The 23263-nt window shown below is 43.9% G+C and overlaps 1 protein-coding gene and 1 long non-coding RNA gene across 4 annotated transcripts in view; one reads left to right on the top strand and one right to left on the bottom strand.

Moving 5' to 3' along the window:
- Positions 1–177: 177 nt before the first annotated feature.
- LOC103351600 (uncharacterized) lies at positions 178–23263 on the top strand. The gene is made up of 3 exons (XR_007911364.3): positions 178–236; positions 1974–2049; positions 23134–23263. It is a non-coding gene; the product is annotated as an uncharacterized LOC103351600 (long non-coding RNA).
- PITPNC1 (phosphatidylinositol transfer protein cytoplasmic 1) overlaps positions 13322–23263 on the bottom strand; it is a 280327-nt gene continuing 270385 nt past the window's right edge. For 2 of the 3 annotated variants that reach the window (XM_070060433.2, XM_089316775.1), the window contains one exon: positions 13322–17851. In XM_070060433.2, the coding sequence (XP_069916534.1) occupies positions 17535–17851 (317 nt within the window). In that variant the 3' untranslated portion in view covers positions 13322–17534. The remainder of the gene's footprint in view (positions 17852–23263) is intronic. The other variant, XM_089316776.1, reaches the window with a different exon arrangement.

Here is a 23263-nt window from a genome sequence, read left to right as displayed (position 1 = left end):
CTGGCCCTGCAGGCAATTCTTAAAATGGCCAACAAGCATGTTCAAAGTGACAAAGAATTTGACTTTGCAACTTGTGTTTCCTTTGTTTGGAAAGGCAATACTGTCTGTGTTGAGATTCAGCCCAGGTGATCTCTTCCCTTGTGAAAACTTCATTTTCCTCCCTAGCACAGTCAGTCATGCGTACTCTCCATGTCTCTGCTGGGACTACTCCAGGAAGTCTTCTTGGATTCTCTGAGGTGACTGAATGTCTAGTTTCAGGGTGTTATTTTAACATGCGTTCTCTCTTACTGAGGTGGCCTAGTTATTCGAGTATCTGCTCCATTATATAGTTATTTATTTAAAGGAACTCTGGTTTATCATTAGTGTCTGGCATAGTGCCTGTCCCATAAATATTTGTGGAACTAATGAATAAATTGTGTAGGCTTAGTTATAAATTTGAATTTGAATTTGTGACTCCCTTAAGAGAGAAGGCACAAATTTTGGTGGTTTTTATTTATTTGTTTGTTTGTTTATTTATTTTATTTATTTTTTAATTTTTTGACAGGCAGAGTGTACAATGAGAGAGAGAGACAGAGAGAAAGGTCTTCCTTTGCCGTTGATTCACCCTCCAATGGCCGCCGCGGCCGGCGCGCTGCTGCCAGCGCACCGCGCTGATCCGATGGCAGGAGCCAGGAGCCAGGTGCTTCTCCTGGTCTCCCATGGGGTGCAGGGCCCAAGCACCTGGGCCATCCTCCCCTGCACTCCCTGGCCACAGCAGAGAGCTGGCCTGGAAGAGGGGCAACCGGGACAGAATCTGGCGCCCTGACCGGGACTAGAACCCGGTGTGCCGGCGCTGCAAGGCGGAGGATTAGCCTAGTGAGCCGCGGCGCCGGCCCTATTTATTTGAAAGAGTTACACAGAGAGAGGAGAGGCAGAGAGAGAGAGAGAGAGGTCTTCCATCCTATGGTTCATTCCCCAATCGGCCACAACGGCTGGAGCTGTGCAGATTCAAGGCAGGAGCTAGGAGCTTCTCCCAGCTCTCTCACGCAGGTGCAGGGGCCCAAAGATTTGGGCCATCTTCCGCTACTTTCCCAGGTCACAGCAGAGAGCTGGATCGGAAGTGGAGCAGCCGGGACTCAAACCGGCACCAATATGGAATGCCTGTGCTTCAGACCAGGGTGTTATCTCACTGCGCCATAGCGCTGGCCCCAAAATTTGGTGTTTTTAAGGCACCGAACCAATGGTATCAAGATTTTTTTTTTGGTTTCAGGATTTTTACACTCTTATTGAGGACATCAAAGAGCTTTTGTTTATATGGGCTATCTAGATATTTACTGTATTAGAAATTGAAACAGATATCAAAATATGTACTTATTCATTTTGAATAATTTCAGTACATGTTGCTATAGTTTGACTATTATTTGATTCCCCAAAGCATGCAGATATTTAAACTTCAAAGGTGGGAGGGTGCTGTAGTGCTGTGAGTTAAGCTGCTGGGTGAGACACCCACATCCCACATTGGAATACCTGGTTCCAGACCCGCTCTGCTGCTGATCCAGCTTCCTGCTGATGCACACCCTGGCAGGCAGTAGATGGCCAAGTTCCTGCCACCCATGTGGGAGACCCTGTTGGAGTCCCTGGCTCCTAGCTTTGGCCTGGCCCAGCCTTGGTTATTTTGGGCTTTTGGGGAGTGAACCAGTGGATAGAAGATCTCTCTCTTTTTATCTCTGCCTCTGTTGCTATGCCTTTCAAATAAATAGAAATATAGAAACTTCAAAAGGAAAACACCGCAAAGTCATAGGTAGAGACTTGATCCAACCACAGTGTTTGAAAGTGAGGCCTCTGAGAAGTGGCCAGAATGGACTAGGGTGTGAGGGTGGAGCCCCCGTGATGAAACCATGGGGATTTTATAAGCAAAAATCACATAGCCATTGGATGACTATTGTCCTTTCTCTATGCTTCCTGGCTCACTACATGATCCTCCCTCCTCACAGGTTCTACCATCCACCACCCTCCTCAGCTGTCAGTCCAATGGGGTTATCTGATCTCATATAGTGAACTTCCAAAACTGTAAGTTGAAAGAAACCTTCTTCCCTCATAAGTAGCTTCTCAAAGGTATAACATTTACCACTTTTTTAAAATGAAAAATACTTTAGGGGCTGGCACTGTGGTGAAGCAGGTTCAGCCATCGCTTATGATGGCAGCATTCCATATTGGAATGCCGGTTCAAGTACAGACCACACTGTTCTTGATCCAGCTCCCTGATAATGTACTTGGGAAGGCAGTGAAAGATGGCCCAAGTGCTGGGGCCCCTGCTGTCCATGTGAAAGATGGAGCTGCTCTAGGCTCCTGGTTTCAGCCTTGACCAGCTCTGCTCATTGTGGCCATTTGGGAGTGAACCAGTAGATGGAAGCTCTCTCACTTTCTCTCCCTCTGGCTTTCAAATCAATAAATAAATCTTTAAAAATTACTTTAAGGGCTGGTGTTTTGGTGCTGTGGGTTAGGCTGCTGCCTGCAATACCAGCATCCCATTGGGTGCTGATTCAAGTCCTGGGTGTTTCACCTCCTATCCAGCTCCCTACTCCCTTAAAGCTCAGGCTCCTGGCTTCAGCCTGGCCCAGCCCCGCTATTGTGGCCATTTGAGGAGTGAACCAGTGGGTAGAAGATCTCTCCTCTTCTCATTTTGTAACTCTGCCTTTCAAATATAATAAATAAATCTTTATAAAAATTACTTTAGAAAGCTAATTTCATGTGAAGAGTGGCACTGCTTTATTTTTTTCAAATCTCTTTAATGTTTAGCTTAATAAAAGATAAACAGATTCTCCCATCTGGTACTATATGTCATGTAGCTTCTGGATAGTTCCATGGCGAATGGAAAAATCCTTAGTGGTTTTTTTTTTAAAGATTTATTTATTTTACTTGAAAGTCACAGTTACACAGAAAGAGGAGAGGCAGAGAGGCAGAGAGAGAGAGAGAGAGAGAGAGAGAGAGAGAGAGAGAGAGAGGTTTTCCATCTGCAGGTTCACTCCCCAGATAGCCAAAAAGGCTGGAGCTGCACTGATCAGAAGCCAGGCTCCAGGAGCTGCTTCTGGGTCTCCCATGTGGGTGCAGGGGCCCCAGGACTTGGGCCATCTTCTACTGCTTTCCCAGGCCATAGCAGAGAGCTGGATTGGAAGAGGAGCAGCCGGGACTAGAACCAGCGTCCACATGGGATGCTGGCACTGCAGGCAAAGGCTTTATCTACTATGCCACAATGCCTGCCCCTGACTCATATTTTAACCCTAGAAAGGATAATGGGACTGGCAATCAAAATGGTTGAAGATCTATGTATTTATTTGAAAGGTAGACACACACACACACCCACACACAGAGGGAGAGAGAGAGACAGATTTTTCCATCCCATTTGTCATATTCACCTATGCTCTCTCATTTCCTAGTACTTCATAGGCACCCAGTAAAAACAGTTTTTTGATTAAATTAGTGAAGTCACATTTTTGTGTTTATGGTACCAGCATTTTTAAAAAATATAGTCTTGATGTGTTTTTTTAAACATATTTTATTTATTTATTTTGAAAGGTAGAGTTACAGACAGAGAGGGAGAGACAAAGGTCTTCCATCCGCTGGTTTACTTCCCAAATGGCTGCAACGGTCGGAGCTGCATTGATCCTAAGCCAGGAGCCAGGAGCTTCTTTCGGGTCTCCCATGTGGGTGCGGGGGCCCAAGCGCTTGGGCCATCTTCTACTGCTTTCCCAGGCCATAGCAGAGAGCTGGATCGGAAGAGGAGCAGCCAGGACTTAAACTGGCACATGGCACCAGCATTTGTACCTGATCCATACAAGGAGCTTAATATGCATTTATTAGACAGATCACCCTTATGTTGCGTGATCTATTAGGGTAAAGTAAATCTTACTGGTGGAGAATGCTGGTACTGAACTTGCTTATTTGTCTGTACACCTGAATATAAGTTTGGTAAAATGTTAAAGGAGATTGCAATTCTTTCTGGAAAGGACACCAGCTGTGATAAGGGAACTAGAAGTCTTCTGTAACCTAGCTGGGTCAAAGTGTTCCACTTCCAATATGCATCCATCAAGGTCAATGAGCAAGAACAGGGCTGTCACTGGTTAGACATTGAAAAGCTAGTCTTCAAAGGCAGCTATGACCCTGTATGTTTTTCCGTGTGCTATAGATGTTCTATCTGGATTGTTTGTTATGTTTATGCTTTCTGGCTGCCTAGCAGTGAACACTGGGGGAGGATACCACCTCTCACATTCAATTCCTAGAATAGAAGCAGGTGATAAATATACAGTGGCTAATTTTATAATGGGGGAGGAAGGGATGCCTAATCGTATTCAAAAAGGAGGATGTTACCCATTACGGATTTGTCACAGAAGGTTGACAGATGGTGATGCAAGCATTGTGTGAATGGGGTATAGTAAATGCTTTGTCAAAGGAAACAGTTGAAGGGCTGAGTATTCTGCCAAGAAAGTAGACAGCAGATATGTGATCCCACCAAATCTGCATATTATATTAACGTTGTAGTAGCTCTTGAATAAGGTCTAAGATTATTTGAGATAGATTTTCTAGTTTTAGAATCGCAAAACGCCTTTGATGTAAATGTTCAGACCACAGTAGAGTTCAGGCAGACACCTCTGAAAATGGTTCCTCCAAGGCAAAAACAGAAAGAAGGGAAGAATCTAAGATTTTTTGCTAAACAGTGGTGCATACATTTCATCCTAATGCAGCCATTCTCCTAGCCAAAACCCAAAGGCTGGATCTGTTATCTCTTTATTGTGGTAATATATACATAATGTATATTTTAACCATTGAAACCACTAACCAGTTAAGCACATTATTTTATAGCTGTCCATCTCCAGAACTTTTTATCTTCCCAAACTGAACCTGTGAAATAATAATTTACATTCCCTGACAACTGCCATTCTACTTTCTATTTCTATGAATTTGATTCTTCTCAACAACTCATAAAGGTAGAATCATACAAAATTTTCCTTTTGTGATTGGCTTATTTCATTTAGCATAATGTGTTAGGATTCATTCATCTGGTAGCATGTGTTAAGAATTTCCTTTCTGGCTGGCGCCGCGGCTCACTTGGCTAATCCTCCGCCTGCGGCGCCGGCAGCCCAGGTTCTAGTCCCGGTCAGGGCGCCGGATTCTGTCCCAGTTGCTCCTCTTCCAGTCCAGCTCTCTGCTGTGGCCCGGGAAGGCAGTAGAGGATGGCCCAAGTGCTTGGATCCTGCACCCGCATGGGAGACCAGGAGAAGCACCTGGCTCCTGGCTTCGGATCAGCGTGGTGTGCCGCAGCGGCCATTGGGGGTGAACCAATGGAAAAGGAAGACCTCTCTCTCTCTCACTGTGCACTCTGCCTGTCAAAAAATAAAAAAGAATTTCCTTTCTTTTAATTAATTGTTTATTTTTTTAAAAAAATTTATTTATTTATTTATTTGAAAGTCAGTTACACAGAGGAGAGGCAGAGAGAGAGGGAGATCTTCCATCCGATGGTTCACTCCCCAGTTGGCTGCAACAGCCAATGCTGCGCTGATATGAAGCCAGGAGCCAGGAGCTCCTCCAGGTCTCCCACACGGGTTCAGGGGGCCAAGAACTTGTGCCATCCACCACAGCTCTCCCAGGCCACAGCAGAGAGCTGGATCGAAGTGGAGCAGCCGGGTCTCAAACCGGCGCCCACATGGGATACCGGTGCTTCAGGCCAGGGCGTTAACCCACTGTGCCACAGCACCCGCCCCTGTTTTCATTTTATTTGAAAAGCACAAAGAGAGAGACAGAGAAATCCTCCACCCCCTGGTTCACTCCCCAAATCTGTCTCAGCCAGAGTTGGGCCAGGTCAAGGCCAGGAACCGAGAACTCCTTCTGGAACTCCTATATGAGTGGCAGGGACCCAAACACTTGAGCTGTCACCTGCTGCCTCTCAGAGTGTGCATTAGCAAGAAGCTGAATTGGAATGGAGGAGCGGGTGCTCTCTCCAGACACTCTGATCTGGGATGCAGGCACCCCAGTCAGCATCTTAATCCCGCTCCTAATGCACCCCTGCCCCTTTTACTGTCTATAAAACCAGATTCCTGTGCTCAGTTCATTGGAACATTTATTCTACTTTATGGGATGAAATGTTGTTCAAGTCTAGAATTGATGAGAAAACCTTGATCTTTAAGTTGTTATGATTTTGTTCTTTGACATAGAAAAACACCTTTATCTCCTAGAAATGAGAAAAAAGATGGCAGCTCCCATTGTCTCAGTGGAGGCGAGGATGTCACAGAGGGATGAAGGCTGTCGTGGGGCTTTGGGATGTGGAATGAAGCTAGGGATGGAGGAAGTGAATTTGAGGACAGGTATTGGAGATGCAGTGGAGGCCCTTACAGTGGCTGGGACCAGGGATAAGGAGCCAGGGTGTCTGTGAGTCATTACCCACTCAGAGGAGTGACTGGAGACCACTTATAAACATTAGAGAAAAATGCAGACGAAATGCCTAAAATTAAGAGAAAAGGGAAAAATTCCATTGGAATCTTAGTGATCTCCCTGATGGGTCCCAGTGTGCTCCCTCCCTCTAGGGAGAAGGGCTCTCCTATTATTGCCTAGAGGTTTTGAGAGATCATACCTTTTTTTTTTTTTTTTACAGGCAGAGTGGACAGTGAGAGAGACAGATAGAGAGAAAGGTTATACCTTTTTTTTTTTTTTTAAGATTTATTTATTTATTTGAAAGTCAGAGTTGCACAGAGAGAGGAAGAGAGAGAGAGAGAATGAGAGAGAGAGAGAGAGAGAGGTCTTCCATCCACTGGTTCACTCCCCAGTTGGCCGCAATGGCCGGAGCTGCACCGATCCGAAGCCAGGAGCCAGGAGCTTCTTCCGGGTCTCCCACGTGGGTGCAGGGGCCCAAGCACTTGGGCCATCTTCCACTATTTTCCCAGGCCACAGCAGAGAGCTGGATTGGAAGTGGAGCAGCCAGGTCTCGAACCGGTGCCCATATGGGATGATGGCGCTTCAGGCCAGGGTGTAACCTGCTGTGCCACAGCGCCAGCCCTGGGCTTATACCTTGTAAACCATTTTTTCCTTGGTTTTTGTTTGAAGCATCAGGAAAGGTACATAGGGATAGCATGGAGAGGAACTCATCAGAAGCACTTAGAATTGTTGAGTGTTGGGGCCGGCGCTGTGGCGTGGTGGTAAAGCTGCCGTCTGCAGTGCTGGCATCCCACATGGGCTCTGGTTTGAGTCTCGGCTGCTCCACTTCCAATCCCGCTCTCTGCTAGGGCCTGGGAAAGCAGTAGAAGATGGCCCAAGTCCTTGGGCCCCTGCACTTGTGTAGGCGACTCGGAAGAGGCTCCTGGCTCCTGGCTTTGGATTAGTGCAGCTCCAGCCTTTTTGGCCAACTGGGGAGTGAACCAGTGGATGGAAAACTTCTCTTTCTCTGCCTCTCTCTCTCTCTCTCTCTCTCTCTGTAACTCTGCCTTTTAAATAAACAAATACATATTTAAAAAAATCATTGACTCTTATTTGGATCTAGATTGGAAGAGGTATGCTTTTGAGCTGTGTCTGCTTCTCTGGTACTTTTGGTCTAATTTTATATAAAAGGAATCATCAAAGAGTTCCCATTGAAGTAGTGGGTATCACTTTGCAATCCCAATGGAAAAAATGTTAGTGTTTCTAGTTAAACTGCTGTGTATTAATCAAAAGGGTCTTTTCTTTCTTTTTTTTCCCCTAAGATTTATTTATTTGAAAGACAGTGGTACAGAAACAGAGGGGAGAGAGAGAGAGAGAGAGAGGGATATCTTCCATTTGCTGGTTCACTTCCCAAATGGCCCAAGTGCTTGGAATCCTGCAACCCACGTGGTTGGAGCTTCTGGCTCCTGGCTTCTGCCTGGCTCAGATGTGGCTATTTTGGCCATCGAGGAAGTAAACCAGTATTGGAAGATCTCTTTCTCTCTAGCTCTAGCTCTGGCTTTCCAGTAAATTAAATAATCTAAAAAAAAAAAAAAAAAGATAATGGTTTTGGGGGTTGGAACAAGGGGTGGGTGTGGCTTTAAAGGGGCCAGATGGGAGAATCCTGTAGTGAAGAAACAGTTCTATACTTTGACAGTGATGACAGTTGCATGAGACTCCATAGATGATAAAATTGCCTAGGACTACCCCCCCCCCGCCCCCACACGAGTGCATGTGAAAGTGGAGTCTGAATAAATTCCATGGGTAGTAGCAATGTCACTTTCCTGATTGTGATATTGTACTATTATATATATAAGCTGTCACCAGTAGGGGAGACTGGAGGAAAGGTGTATAGGTCAGTCCTACACATTTCTTTGTAACTTCCAACAAATCTAATTATTTCAAAATGAAAAATGAAGACAAATACACAACACCAAAAATAAAGAGGTAAAGACTGTGGTCATATTACAGACTGACTTGAGGATAGATTGTGTCCCTTGTCCTTGCTATGTGTGAGGAATGACCACAGCGCTTCCAGGGGAGGATTCTGTTTCTCAGGAGCAGCTCTGACCTGGCTCAAGGCAGCAGGATGCACAGGCCGTTAGCGTCCTTGTGGCACACACAGATGTGATCTGTTATCGTGTTCTTTCCAAAAAGTTAAAGGAAAGACTTAGGAAGGACTCTGCTTTGACCTTACCAAGGTGCTGCTACTGTCAGGGAATCACTAATTCTAAAGGAACAGTGAGCTTCAATTTTGATTCGGATTCTCTCAGTTAAAAACCAACCCAACTCAACCCAGCCCAACCCAATCCAAACCAAACCACACCACCCTCCTTGGCATTTCTGTGGTGATTTCCAGTAAATCCTCAGATAAAGATACAACTCAAGGTTTGTTAACACTGAAAGTGTGAAAACAGAATGACTTAGAATTGATGTTAGTTTATTCAATTAAATGCGGTTCTTCATGCTGAGTTAGGCTTTTGTTTCTGTAGTAGACAGTCAAATGTTTCTGTAGTTTAGTACCCTGGAGAAGGTACTGAATTCCTAAAGAAATCAGACATCTCCTCCTGGTCTAGGGTTCCTGTCCCTTCATCACACAAGCACTCAAAACCAGTGTATGAGTATTTGGCCGATTAATAAAAAAACCAACCAAGGACTTTTATGGGAATTGAGTCCTGGCAATAGGTTAGCAAGTTCAGAGTAGTGAACTTTTAAAATTACAAGAACTTGTTAGAAAAGACACATGTTCTTACTTACACGTTGTCAGTGAATCGTGCTTTTTTTTGGAAGGGATATTGGTGGTAATTACCAAAGTCATAAAAATATTCATATCCTTTGATCCAGTCATTTAATTTCTGAGAGTTTAACCAAAACAGATAATTGAAAGGAAGACATAAACTGTGTTACAAAGATGTTCCTAACAGCACTGTGCATATGAAAATCCAGAAAATAACCTCAATGCTAAGTAATAAAGGAATGTTTAAATTATGGATTTTCAACCCAGAGGACTTTTACATAGCTGTGAAAACTGACAGACATGCTGTGTACCAAAATGCAAAGGTATTTCTGAAACAACTCAAAATCCTAGAAGCATTTGGGAGAAAGGCATCTTGAGTGATGCTCCATAGGGGGGAGAAAGCCATTTCTAAAGGATTTAATGAAGGCAACAAGAAAAGTCAAATTAGTGGGTTTATATCATAGATTTTAACAAAATGGCTAAATAAGTAGGATCATTCCAAGATGACAATAAATGTCAAACTTGTAGAAATCTCTCTAGATTTTCAAGCTGTGTTCTGAGAAGAGAAAAAATACACTTTCAGCACTGATAATGTTTTTAAACCCCATACTGTACATAAGGAGCAATGGGCTATCTTTGGAATGTTCTGGATGGAATCCCTTGTAGGCTTAAGGGCACCCAGTGATTCTCAGGAGTTGCTAATGAGCAGTCAACTGCCAACATCTTGCACGGAGAGTCCCTTGAGAGCAGGAAAGTTATTTTTGGAATAAGATTTAAAAAAAATTACAAAAGTCCTGATTTGGCTATTCCCCTCAAACATCCACCAGTGACAGAATGGCCAAACCTCTCTTCTTTAAGTTAAAGAAGGGGAAGTGAGGAATCCATATCTGTTGTGTGTTCTGTGTCCATCTTTGGTGCAGAGAGTTGGTTCTTAGAGTCAAGTAAAATTACCTTTGATGTTTTAAGCACTTTATTCAACGCATCAATGTTGCTGCACTGAGTGGCCATATTTAGAAAGTTCCAAGGCTTGGTCCAGTTTCTCTGGCTACACATTAGCTCAGTTCCTCAATACTGGGACCAGGGAAAGAGCATTAACGTGCTGTGCCAGCTTGTTTCCAACGTTCCCAGAAGCAGGCAAGAGTTAAATGTTTGGATTTGAGTGAGACATCCTACTAGGCTGCATGCTGTGGAGAGGGGAGAATTTATGGGAGCATGGTATGTCAAGGGACCCATAAATTAAGAAAAAGGCAGTCTTCAAGCCTGACAGTAGGGCTTGCCTGGGTCAGTCTCACTGAGTTAAACATACACACACACCTGAGTGTGCATGCACACATAGGTCGATGCTTGTCCTAATGCCATCAAAGCTTCAGGTCTGACAGTGACATCTGCAGAACAGGGCTTGGAGAAGGGACACAGGATTTATCCTGAACTGGAGAGAACATAGTGCAGTTGGAGGTTGGATATAAGAAACTCCAGGTAGGGCTGGCACTGTGGCAGAGCAGGTACAGATGCTGCCTGCAGCACTGGCATCCCAAAAGGGTGCTGATTCAACACCTGGCTGGTCCACTTCTGATCCAGCTCCCTGCTAATGGCCTGGGAAAGCAGTAGAGGACAGTTCAAGTGCTTGGGCTCCTAACTGGCCCAGCCCTGGCCATTGCAGCCATTTGGGGAATGAACCAGCAGATGGAAGACCTTTCTCTCAGTCTCCCAGTCTCCTGCTCACTTTCTCTCTCTCTCTCATTTTACCTTTCAAATAAATAAATATTTCCTTTAAAAGATTTATTTATTTGAAAGGGTTACACATAGAGAGAAGGAGAGGTAGAGAGAGAGAGGTCTTCCATCCGCTGATTCACTCCCCAATTGGCTGCAATGGTCAGAGCTGAGCTGATCCGAAGCCAGAAGCCAGGAGCTTCTTCCAGGTCTCCCACACAGGTACAGGGGCCCAAGGACTTGGCCGTCTTCTACTGTTTTCCCAGGCCACAGCAGAGAGCTGGATTGGAAGTGGAGCAGCTGGGACTCGAAGCGGTGCCCAGATGGGATGCTGGCACTGCAGGTAGCCATTTTACCTGCTATGCCACAGTGTCAGCCCCTAAATAAATCTTTTTTTAAAAAAGAAACTCCAAGTGCAATGTCATGATGGAAATGAGCTTTTTTTTTTTTCCTGGTACGATTTTATTTGATAGGCAGAGGTATACACACACACACACACACACACACACACACACACACGGGGGTGCGGGGAGAGAGAGATCTTTCATCTGCTGTTCACTCTCCAAATGGCTGCAATAGCTGGGGCTGGGAGTCAGGAACTCCATCCGGGTCTTCCACATTGGGTGGCAGGGGCCCAAGTACATGGGTCATCTTCCCTGCCTTTCAAGGTGCATTAGCAGTGAGCTGGATTGGAAGTGGAGCAGCCAGGACTTGAACTGGCTCCCATATGGGATTCTGGTATTGTAGGCAGTGGCTTAACTCACCATTCCACAACAAGGAACTTTTAGAGAAAAATGTGCATGCTTAGGAGTCTAAGAGTAATGCTAAAGTGAGATAATGACTTGATTAAAGGCTACAGTAAGAAATTGGGGGTGTTCAAACATCTACATATTTAACATTAGGCATCCAAATATTTAACACTCCCATATAGTGTAGCCCCAGCAGCCAGGCTGTTCCCAAGTTCACTGTCTGAATGTCAGCCAGCAACTGTGTGGGAAGTTTGTGTGTTTTGAATAAAGAATTAACAGGCAGGGTGGGGGTGGTAACGGGTGAATTGGAAGCTACAAAAGCAAGCATGTTTTAGTTAATTGGATTGATGTTATGTGATTTGGGGAAAATCTGCAGTGTAGAAAGTCTACAGTAGTGCAGTGTTATATGAAGCTGTGTGCCTGATCCAATTGAAACTATATGTGAACATTAGCTTGAGGATTGAATAGGAGAGCATGGAGTGAGGGGTGTGTTGCTGCCGAAGCTCCAAAGAGACTAACAGACCAGGGACAATAAAGCATCTCTGTCCTCATGCTCCTTATCCCCAGAGGACCCCCTTAAAACTATTAATTTACTTGAGAGGCAGAGAGAGACACCAACCTTCTATCCACTGGTTCACTCCTTAAATGCTGCAACAGCCAGGGCTGAGCCAGGCTGAAGCCTGGAGCCAGGAACTCAATCTGGGGCTCCCACATGGGTAATAGGGACTCATGAACTGAAGCCATCATCAGTCACTGCCTTGCAGGGTGTGCGTTAGTAGGAAGCCAGAATTGGGAGCAGAGGCAAGACTTGAATTAGGCACTCTGATATGGGATGTGGGCCAAATGTTCACCCTCCCCTGAGGACCCTTGTATAAAGAACAGGTGCTAGTGAACAGAGAAATGGCATCAGAGCGATTCAAGCTCACCTTAAAAACCAGCTCAACCTGCAGGAGAGAGATTCTGGTGATGTTCTTAGAGATTCCCTTGGGTGTGTAGCCTCACATTTTTATTTTTTTCTATTTGAAAGGCCGAGCAACAGAGAGGAGAGAGCATGAAGAGACGGGGTAGGGAGGGGGAAGGGAGAGAGGAAGGGAGAGAGAGAGAATTAGAAATAGATACCTTTCATCCACTAGTTCACTCCTCAAAGAGCCACAACAGCCAGATCCTGGCCAGGCTGAAGCCAGGAGCCAGGAACTCTATCTGGGTCTCCCACATGGGTGGCAGGAGCTCACTCATCTGGGTCATCAACTGCTGCTTTCCCCAGCACAATAGCAGGAAGCTGGATCAGCAGTGGGAGCAGCCGGGACTCAAACAGGCACTCTGGATTTGGGATACCAGTGTTGCAAGTGACAGCTTAACCTGCTACACTGTGATGCTGGCCCCTGTAGCCTCACCTTTGATGAAGGGAAACCTATGCCTGTTGGGTGTATGGATGAGTCTATGTGTGTATCCACTGGGTTATGCATTCACTTTGGGTAGTGGATAATTAGGGCAGACAACTCAGACTTTTCCTACCAAGGGATCTGGCCTTGAAGGCATCATGCAGCTCATAGCAGGCAAGACTTCCCTGCCCAAAAGTTGGGTCTAAATAGTGGTCACTGGCTTGTCTTTTTTTCCTCTGTGGCTTCTTTCCCATCAAGCCACAAGTTAACAATTGCCACCATTTCCTCAAGAACAGCTGAGAAAGAGAGAGAAGCTGCACTTGGAAAGAAGATTGCTTTGTACTTTATTTACAACAGAATGTAAGAAAAAGTAAGTTATTAACAATAATAAATAACTGGGGGGAAACACCGAACAGCCATAAAATGACGCAGAAGGATGGCCGATGGAGGATTAACTTGTGCTTGCTTTGCTTGTAGTCTTCAACACTGTGCGCTCCAGAACTTGGTCCTTCTGCAGTGGCAGTGGTATCTGGATTAATTTCACCAATCAAGATCCCAGCTCAAAATGTAAACACTAAAAATTACACTTGAAGCTACACATAAGTGACATGGGTACAACATCCACTCCAAGAACCTCTTCTTGGTGATACACAGAATAGAGAGACTTGCAATTCAACAGACATGCTTCCAACTTAAAGCAAAAACATTCAGAGGCGTGTCCTAAAGCATTTGTTAACAACAACAACAACAGCAGCAACAACACGACAATTAATAATGGCATCTGGAAAGTTCTCAACATATTCACATTGTCTTATTGCACTAACTCCTAAAAAGCTTACAGTTATGTTTCCAATGCAAACAGATTGTTCCGAAGGTAGAGCACAGAAGATCCCAATACACTTTTTCCTCAGCATGCCAGCGCTGTGTTATTGTCAACACTTGAGTTTTAGCAAGAATGACTAAAGTCATCTATGATCAGGCTGCAGTCACTGGATAGAATTTCTTTTTATTTTAGAGAGTATGGCTCAGATGGTGGACTGTCACAGCCCACTGAGTCAGACACTCAGAAAGGTACTAAAGCTATTTAGACAAGTCTTCTCTATTGGATTATCTGATTATGCCTTATATGCAGTCAATTATACTCTGGTTCTGCTCAAAAAAGAAAATTCTTATTGACCTAAGCCAGCCAGTGACCTACTGTTTTGTTGTCTCTGAGCCATGGAGAGATGCTAAAGAAAGTAAATTATAAAACACACATCAATATGTTAGCTTTGGAGTATTCACAGAAAAATGATATCTCAAGACACTCCAGAACAGATTCTTTTTACTGTTTATTACTGTGTCTTGAAAGAAAGTCACATAATCACTTCTGGGGGTATTATTGTGTTTTTTAAGTGTCTTCATTTTATATCCACAACTGCACTACTTAATTCCTTTTCGCAACCCTAATCATGGCTAAAACACACCTCCAAACCAGTTAAAGCCGTTTTCCTGCACAGAGGCAAAGCCATAACAGAAGGGTTTATAAAATCAGTTCATCCATGAACTCATTGTTTCTGTTATAAAGGTAGCCGCCAAAAAGTCACAATCTCCTTCACTGCTATCCCCCTTTGCTTTTTGTCTTAGTACAGCCTCGAAGTGGGAGAATGAAGTGATCTCCATAGGTGATTTCTGACAACATTTATGCAATAAAAACACAGACCTCCTGAGCTAAGGAAAGCACAGGGGCTTCATATCGGAATTCCATCCAAAGTAATGAAATCTACGCGTGTTTTGATGGTCTTCACTACTATCAGAGAGGAAGTGTGGGTGAATATGCATATTATGCTATAGATGCTTTAATTTGGCTACCAGAGACTTAAAAATGGTGGTGTCAGACCACTATACTATATTTATTTATTTATATATATATATATATGTACACACAGATATCATACAATTTTGGTGAACAAAGTTGAAAGTTTCCACATTGCAGACAGAGGCACTGAATTAAGGATTCTATTTTCCCCCGAACATGCTTAGTGAATTCAAGTTTCTGCCTTTTTCCTCTAAATTTTCATCATGCAGCCTTTTAATTTCCATCCTTATAAGAATTATTAATGTTCTATACACACATTCATTGCAGTTTTCTATCCAACAATAACACATTCATGTATGGAGAAAGTGAAATGATACTTGAAAACCAAATTTTATAAGGTATTGATGTTATCTGTGCCTAGTTAACTATTCAAAGCAGGTAAGGGAATATCTGCGCACCCCTCCCATTATTTATTTAATGCACACAAACCACTTGTAGACAGAAAAAGTGAACATACATTAGGAGCACACACATCTGTTGGCTAAGAGGCGCACTATCTTTGAAATGGATGTCTGTGGTATTATGCTGGCTACGAAAGCAAGAACACAGAAAAGGAAATCAAAACTTTAGCTTTCTAAAGCACATAGAATTTCCACCTACATGTTGACCTGGACAGCAGAAGCTGCTTTATGAAGAGGAAAAATAGCAACAGGATTCATGGAAACATTAGGTGCCAGATGTGTTCACAACCTGCACAAAATAAATTCATTCTCTGTGAAAATAATGAGTCCACTCCCACCCTGATTTCAGCTTGCAAATGGAAAGCAAAGACATTCACTGTCTCAGGGTCTTCTGAGAGTAGAATTTTGCTTCTACAGCCAAACGTTCTCGTTAAGCAGAGGGAGCCATTGAGAAGCTCGAGGGGTTTGATAAAAAGCTGTTTTTCCCACAAGCAAAAATCATGCTTCCATTTCATGCAAAGAAGGTGTCTCACTATGATACATCATTCCTAGCTAGGGAGGAGATGCACTGCTGACCTAAGCTATGTGCAACTGCTTTCCTCTGAGTCAACCTATAGGGAAAGAAATGATCCAGACAGTTTGACCTAGACTTGGAATACTTTGGTGCTGGGCTCCCGGGGCCAGCACCTTGCTCTGGGGGAGTGTGTCACCTCACAGAGGGCTGAGCACTGAGAGGGAAGCAGGTAGGGTCCATTGGCTGAGAGGCTGTGAGGAAAGGAGATCACGCTCCTTGGTCTATTTTGTTTCCTTTGGAATCTGTGTTTGGGGAAGGTCCCTTTCCTGAGGTTGGAGGTTATGGTCAGGAAGGCTGGTTAGGGCACGGGCCTCGGAGCCGCCCGGTTGCCCTGTGCTCTTCCTCTCCTGGAGAAAGTCGATGGTGAGATCCTGCTTGCCCTCCCCTCTGTGTCGAAAGGCAGTGAGGTGCAAAGGTTTCTCTCTTCAGATGGAAGGAGAATTCTTTCTGCCACTTTGATGAATGGTCTTGCCTCCTTTCCACCTTGATTCTAATCCTGCATTATTAGTACTTGCAGAGAAAAAAGCTAGGCATGGGGCGTCCATTCTCACTCCTCTGTACTCTACCAATAGGAGCCAGCAATTCTGCTCATCCTTGTCTCTCACTTGGCTGTGTTTACTCTGTTTCTGCAACATTCCCAATATTTGGATTTCAAGGCAGGAACAAGAGAATGACAGTCTTTCCTAAGGTCTGATGGTAGGCAGTCCGTTCCAGGGAAGTGTAAAGTTTAAGACCAAGACCAGGGGGGATGGGAGACAACTCTTTTCCAAGGTTTACACACCAGACATTCTGACGGCATTACAGCCCATTTAGCCTACCCTACTGCTGAACTTCTTTGTATGGGCAAATACTCAATGCCTTCTATTCAATTAATTGCAGATACTGAGAATTTGAATGGCTGATGGAAGTTGACAAGTCCATGTTTGTGGGTACCTCAGTAGAGAGAAAAAGATGGTTGCCTCACCTGGGTCTCTTGGACCCTAAACTAAATCATTCAAAAAAACATCATCCATGCAATTCTAAAAGGTTTCTGAGGCCCCAAGGGCACAAAGGGGAAAGTTATTAAAATATATCAACAAGTGAAATCATTATTAAATTCTGTGCAAGGTATAAATATGTTATCATTAATTGCACTTGGAGCCTCTATAGGTTGATAATTAAAATTTCCAAAAATTTAAAGGGTTAGTTAGGCCCCAAATCCTGAGTCAGACTAATCAAAATAGGAATTTCAATAACTATTGGTATTCAAGTATTGGTTACCAGTAGTTCAAAATTTAACAGTTAGGTATTTGATGCCTGAGAGTATTTTTGAGACTTTCAGGTTGGATGAGAAGAAATTAACTTCCACTATTTTACCACACCTTGTAACAAAGTGGTACCAAGTTTTTACTTATTCACCCTCCAAGTCCATGCCAATCCCATCAAATGCCCAAGAACAAGGCTTTCTCCCTGGCTTATAGCTGTGGCTACAGAAAAATTTCTTCTATCCTTTGCAAGTCTTGTGTCTTCCCTCCACTGCGATACTGTGTGGTATATTTAGGGAATCGTATGATCTGGAATTACTTGACCACATGCACACTTGGAGATCAAAGGAACATGTTTGAGTGACAAACCAGTCTTTTCCCATATCAGAAGATTCCTGAAAAAAAAAAAACACCCAAAAATGAAAATATAAAACCCCATGAGATATTCACATGAAGTTAATCTGATTTGGGTCGACATGGCTTCTCTGGAGAATATGCGCCAGGTAGATTCAGCGTGGCTTTTTTCTCTGGGTCTGGAAGCGTGAGAGTTTCTGGGGCAGACTTTTTCCGGGGCCGATCTTTGGGAACTGATAGAAATTCGGGTGCGTCGGTGGAGAGAGGGGTGGAAGGCGCACTGGAAGGGGCACTGCGGACCGAGGAAGGCAGCAGGGGAATGCTCGAGATAGAAATGGCCGGTGGGAAAACGCCGATTTTCTTGTTGGTAGCTTCCTGAGTGGCTCGTTCGAATTCTCGGACTTCATCCATTGTCATGTCTTCAAAGAGAAACACAGACAGGAAAATGAGCTGCAGATGGCCTCATCACTCTACCTGTTTTTAAAGGAATCAAGCCTATCACGAAGGGGCCTTTTCAGATCAACCACCCTAATGATCACTGAAATGCTACCCCCCAGTTTTTCCTTGTTACTGAGGCATACCCAGGAAAACCATATTCTTTCTCAAGTGTCCACCCAAGATTTTCCAAAGCACTCTGCAGTGAGTATTTTAAGTAATCTCAATAAGGACTTAATAGGAGGGGACAGCACTGGCCCAGAGTGTGTGTGAGTGTGATTCTGGGTCTGGCGTTGGGTATATGGAGCTGTTAGCAGACCTGCTCATCTCTCCCATCAAGAGAAAGTAACTCACCCAATCACCACCCTGAAATGAAACATGATGGGGGGTATTTCAGAAAGTTCATGGAAAATGGAATTTAAAAATAAGCTCATTTGGGGGCAAAAATTGTTATTTTAAAGTTTTATTTATTTAATTTGATAGGCAGAAAGAGAGACAGATTTCTAATCTGCAAACACCTGCAGCTGCCAGGGCTTGGGCCAAGCTGAACCTAGGAGCCAGGAACTCAATCTAGGTCTCCCATGTGGGTGGCAGGGGTCCAGTTACCGCAGCCAAAAGCTGCTTTCCAGCACTGCACATTAGCAGGAGTCGGGACAGAGCTGGGACTCGGACCCCAGGCATTCTGATATGGGATGTGGTTGTCCCAAAGCAGTGTCTCAATCACTATGCCAAATTCTGGCCCCCTACCCCAAGTCTGAAATCCATGTATACAAGAGGTCTCCAAAAAGTTCACAAAAAATGTATATTATGAAAGAACTAAACATGGTTTTAAAATTTTTTTGTATCAAAATAAACTTACCTTTTAATCCCATTTTCCATGAAGTTTTTGAGGCCACCCGGGTGTTACTGTCAACTTTACATCATGAATGAACAAATGTGCCTTCTACATGGTAAGCAGCTGAATCTTCAGACTGTCTCAACGTGCTATCTTTTTACTCAAGGAATAAATATTATGTTGTGTAGGGGCACTGATTTCCTGTAGTGGTTACTAATTTCCTGACTGTGTGTATCCATCCATGCTTAGGTTCAGTGTTTAATTCTGCTATCAAACCAAGGAAGGGGACTGGCACTATGGCACAGAGGGTAAAGCTGCAGCCTGCAGTGCCGCCATCCCATATGGGTGCTGGTTTGAGATGCTGCTGCTCCACTTCCAATCCCACTCTCTGCTATGGCCTGGGAATGCAGCAGAAGATGGCCCAAGTCCTTGGGCCCCCGCACCCATGTGGGAGAACTGGAAGGAAGCTCCTGGCTCCTGGTTTCGGATTGGCCCAGCTCTGGCTGTTGCGGCCATCTGTGGAGTGAACCAGCAGATGGAAGACCTCTCTCTCTGCCTCTTCATCTCTGTAACTGCCTTTCAAATAAATAAATAAACCTAAAAAAAAAGTAAGAGAATAACAAACCCCACTAATTATCTCAAAGCCAAGAAAAGAAAACCATTTCTCAAAGGAACTTGAAAGAGAAAGAACAGAGAATGGCAAGAGAGGGTCAGTCAGTGAGATGCTTTTGTTCACGAGATAAAAAGCATTACAGGAAATTCAGCAAATAAGTCAGCAATGCCCCCTTTCACAGGCATTGCCAGAAAACGTGGATTTTCCAGATAGTTGAAATGTCCGTGTTAAATAAGAAAGCAAAAATATTTTTAAGTGTAAATCTTCCCCCAGGGTATTTAATGTGTATACTTACTGCATTTGAGATGTACTAGATGGGAAATATTATCACTATGCAACAATACAGTGGCCACTTCTTTCCCAGGTCCATTTGCTCTTTATTCTTTGGTATCTCTTCTCTCATTCTCAAAGACTCATTCATATTTTCATTATTAATTACAGTCAGTCTGGTTATTTCTGGTATACTTTGCCATTTTTATTTGCTGGCAATAGGGAATACAAGTAGCTAGGCTTAATGGAGTAAGCCCTGTAGGCTCATTCTTGAGCAAGATACAGATCTGCTGCCTGAGGATTTTCTACATCTATTTTCACTGCCCAGAGGCCACCTCTTCGTACTCTCTTGTCCTCTACCACGTGCTAAGTAGTCGAAACTTCATGAGATGCCACTGCCTGGATAAACTAGCATGAAACAATACGGCCACTCTGGAAATATTAAGTTTGGGGTGATTATTAATAACAGTATTCATCATTAGGTCCTCATAAAACATCGGAGTAGACCAGAAATAGATTTCTGATAAAATAAAATCCTTCAGAGGATTTCCTGGAAATAATTATTAAAACTTTACACAAGGGGACAGTTTTTATGAAGAAATGCAAAACAACTATTGTATTGACCTAATATAAAATTCTGAATACATCAACAAAAATTATATTTAACAATTTATCAAGTTTTAAAAGTACTACAATTATTCGGCCTGGCGTGGCTCAGCAGGTTAAGTCACTGCCTATGACTCCAGCATCCCAAATCAGAGTGTCGGTTTGAGTGACAACTGCTCTGCTTCCAATCCAGCTCCCTGCTAACATGCCTGGAAGGCACTGGAAGATGGTTTAAGTGTTTGGGTCTCTGCCACCTACCTGGGAGACCAGGTTGGTGTTCCAGGCTCCTGGGTGCAGCCTGGTACAGTAATTAGGGGATGGAAGCTTGCTTACTCACTCTCTTCCTCTCTCTCTGCCTCCTTCCCTCCCTTGCTTTCTTTGTTACTCTGCCTTTCAAATAAATAAATTTTAGAAAAAAAAATACTGAGATTATTAAGCTAAGTGAGTTTTTTTTAAAAAGAATTTGCTTTAAAATAAACTTGAGACTCATGGGGCCAGCGTTGTGGCATAGAGGGTAAACCTGCTGTCTGCAGTGCCAGCATCCCATATGGACGCCTGCTCAAGACCCTGCTGCTCCATTTCCGATCCAGCTCTCTGCTATAGCTTGGGAAAGTAGTAGAGATGGCCCAAGTGCTTGGGCTTCTACACCCATGTGGGAGACCTGGAAGAAGCTTCTGGCTCCTGGCTTTGGATCAGCCCAGCCTGGCTATTGAGGCCATTTGTGGAGTGAACCAGTGGATGGAGAACCTCTCTCTCTCTCTGCCTCTGCCTCTCTGTAACTCTGCCTTTCAAAATAAATAAGCAAATCTTAAAAAAAAGTCTAGACTCAGAAGAATTTTAGTGAATTGGGATATGGTGTGTTTTTGCTATCATAAATGGATATTGTCTTTGAAAAATTAGACTTTGTAAATGAGTGGCCAAATACTTTGTGCTACTCCACACATCCAGCAGGGGGCAGAAACCATCCAGTGCACAGTTTGATTTTCTGCACGGAGAATCTTATCCAAGTTTCCTTCCCTGAAGGCTTTGAAAAAACTCAACTGAAAATGCAGTTGTTATTTCCTTCTCGCTGTGTTTGTGGACCTTACTTTTGCATCACTCCAATCTAATTCGTCTCTGCTCAGGCTGATGACTTATTCTCATGCAGTTTTTATTTATGGTGGATGGCAGCCTCATGCTTTTAACCGATTTTCATTATGTTAGAGGAGAAAGACTATGGAAAAAGAAATGACCCACAATATCAGGAAATTCCAAGGAATAAGGGAGACGTACACATTCAACTTCTCAGGCAGCTGGCATCTTGTGTGCTGAGTCATGGGAAAAGCCGTCAGTTACAGCCAGAGAAAACACAGGTTTTCCCATGGGGAGGACCATCTGAGGTTGTCACTTTCTACATAGTAAACTGACTTTATAATAGTAATAACCAGAGTTAAGACCAAAAGGAGGCCAAGCAGAGCCTTAGGCTATAAGCTTTCAGAACCTTCTAGAATGAGAAAAGTACTGAGCTACCTACCCTATAGAGAAGTATTTCTGTGGCCTCCTTTGCCTGGTGATATTTACAATAAACAGCTTTCCCAGCAATGGAGGGAAACTGGTGTCTGACACTCCTAAAAGAGGGAAGGAAATTCAAGTACAGTTTCCTAAGAGAGGGTCTCTAACTTTGGTAGAAGGAGAAAGGAGGCGAGAGGTTTTGTTGGCATTGGTCTGAGTGCACAGAGAGGAAACACTTCAGGTAAATCTTGCCCAAAGAGTTTTCTGCAAATCCAATCACTGCATGCTAGGTGGGAAGCAAGAGTTAGGGGCCTAGTGACCTCAAGGGCAGTCACATGCGGCCAGCGGCAGCCCACGAGCCTCGCAGGGAACATTCCAAAGACATGCTCTCAATACTTAACTGCGACTCTCCGGAGAACAACCAGAAGGCCTCACAACTGTAAAGCATCCATTCACAGCCACAGCACCTCTCAATTTTCTATAACCACATTTGTGATCTTTAAAAAGCCTAACTTGTATTATTCTGGAGCCTAGGCTAACAGACGGGCAGGTTCAAGGTGGAACCTAAAGAAATCACAGCTCTAGCTAAGGATGCATATACATAATTTATTTGCTGATATCATTTTCTTTGTTAGCTGCATCTTTTCTTCATTAGTATGGAAGATTGAGAGAGAATTACATTTAAAATGCTGGCCTTGGGCTGGCATTGTGGTACGGTGAGTTAGGCAGCAGCCTGGGTTCTATATCTGAATGTGCAGTTGAGTCCTGGCTGCTCCACTTCTGATCCAGTTTCCTGCTAATACTTCCTGGGAGGCAGCAGATGTTGGCTCAAGTGCTGGGCCCCTGCTACCCACGTGGGAGACCAGGATGGAGTTCCAGGCTCCTGGCTTCAGCCTGGCCCCAGCTCTAGCTGTATGGAGCATTTGGGGGGAATGAACCAGGAGATAGAAGATCTCTCTCTTACTCTCTCTCTTTCAAGTAGATGAAAATAAATAAACACTTTTTAAAAATTCTGGCATACACCATACAGTTCGCTCTCAATTTCCATGTTTGATTTTAGCCAAAAGACTGAGAAGCGATCAGTTCTCAATGTCCAGTATGTGATTCAATAACATGGGGCTCTGTGTGGCTAAGTCCCAGGCCGCAGGCAGTTGCAGCTCAGCACATTCTTGGCTCTCCACCCCTTCACTGCTCAGACTGTGGGTATGCACATACTGCAACCCCAGCTTGAGATTACCCTAAGCAAAAAGGAACTGATTGGGTAAGACAGCTATAAAGAGCCTTAGAAAGCATTTCGAAGCAAATGTATAGAAAACTAAAATAGCAGATGAGCCAGAAGCCCTCCCTCGAATGAATAAGCGAATGTTAGCTATGTTTTTAAAAGTTACTGACATATTGTTCTAGTTTACATATGACATCCATTTTTATTCCTCTGCCTTTTTATGCTGCAGGCTGTTTTACTAGGACCACAAAATGTTTCCACGCTCCATGATCTCAGTTTTGTGACCCAGATAACACCCAAGTGAAGCAGCTTCGAAGAACTGAAATGGCTGGAAGAGAGGAACAGAGAGAGAGGTGACA

This window comes from Oryctolagus cuniculus, chromosome 17, assembly GCF_051225735.1.
Source record: "Oryctolagus cuniculus isolate XC-2025 breed Fujian yellow rabbit chromosome 17, ASM5122573v1, whole genome shotgun sequence".
Lineage (NCBI taxonomy): Eukaryota > Metazoa > Chordata > Mammalia > Lagomorpha > Leporidae > Oryctolagus > Oryctolagus cuniculus.
The sequence above is the reverse complement of the archived record's forward strand: the minus strand, read 5'-3'. Positions and strand labels throughout refer to the sequence as shown.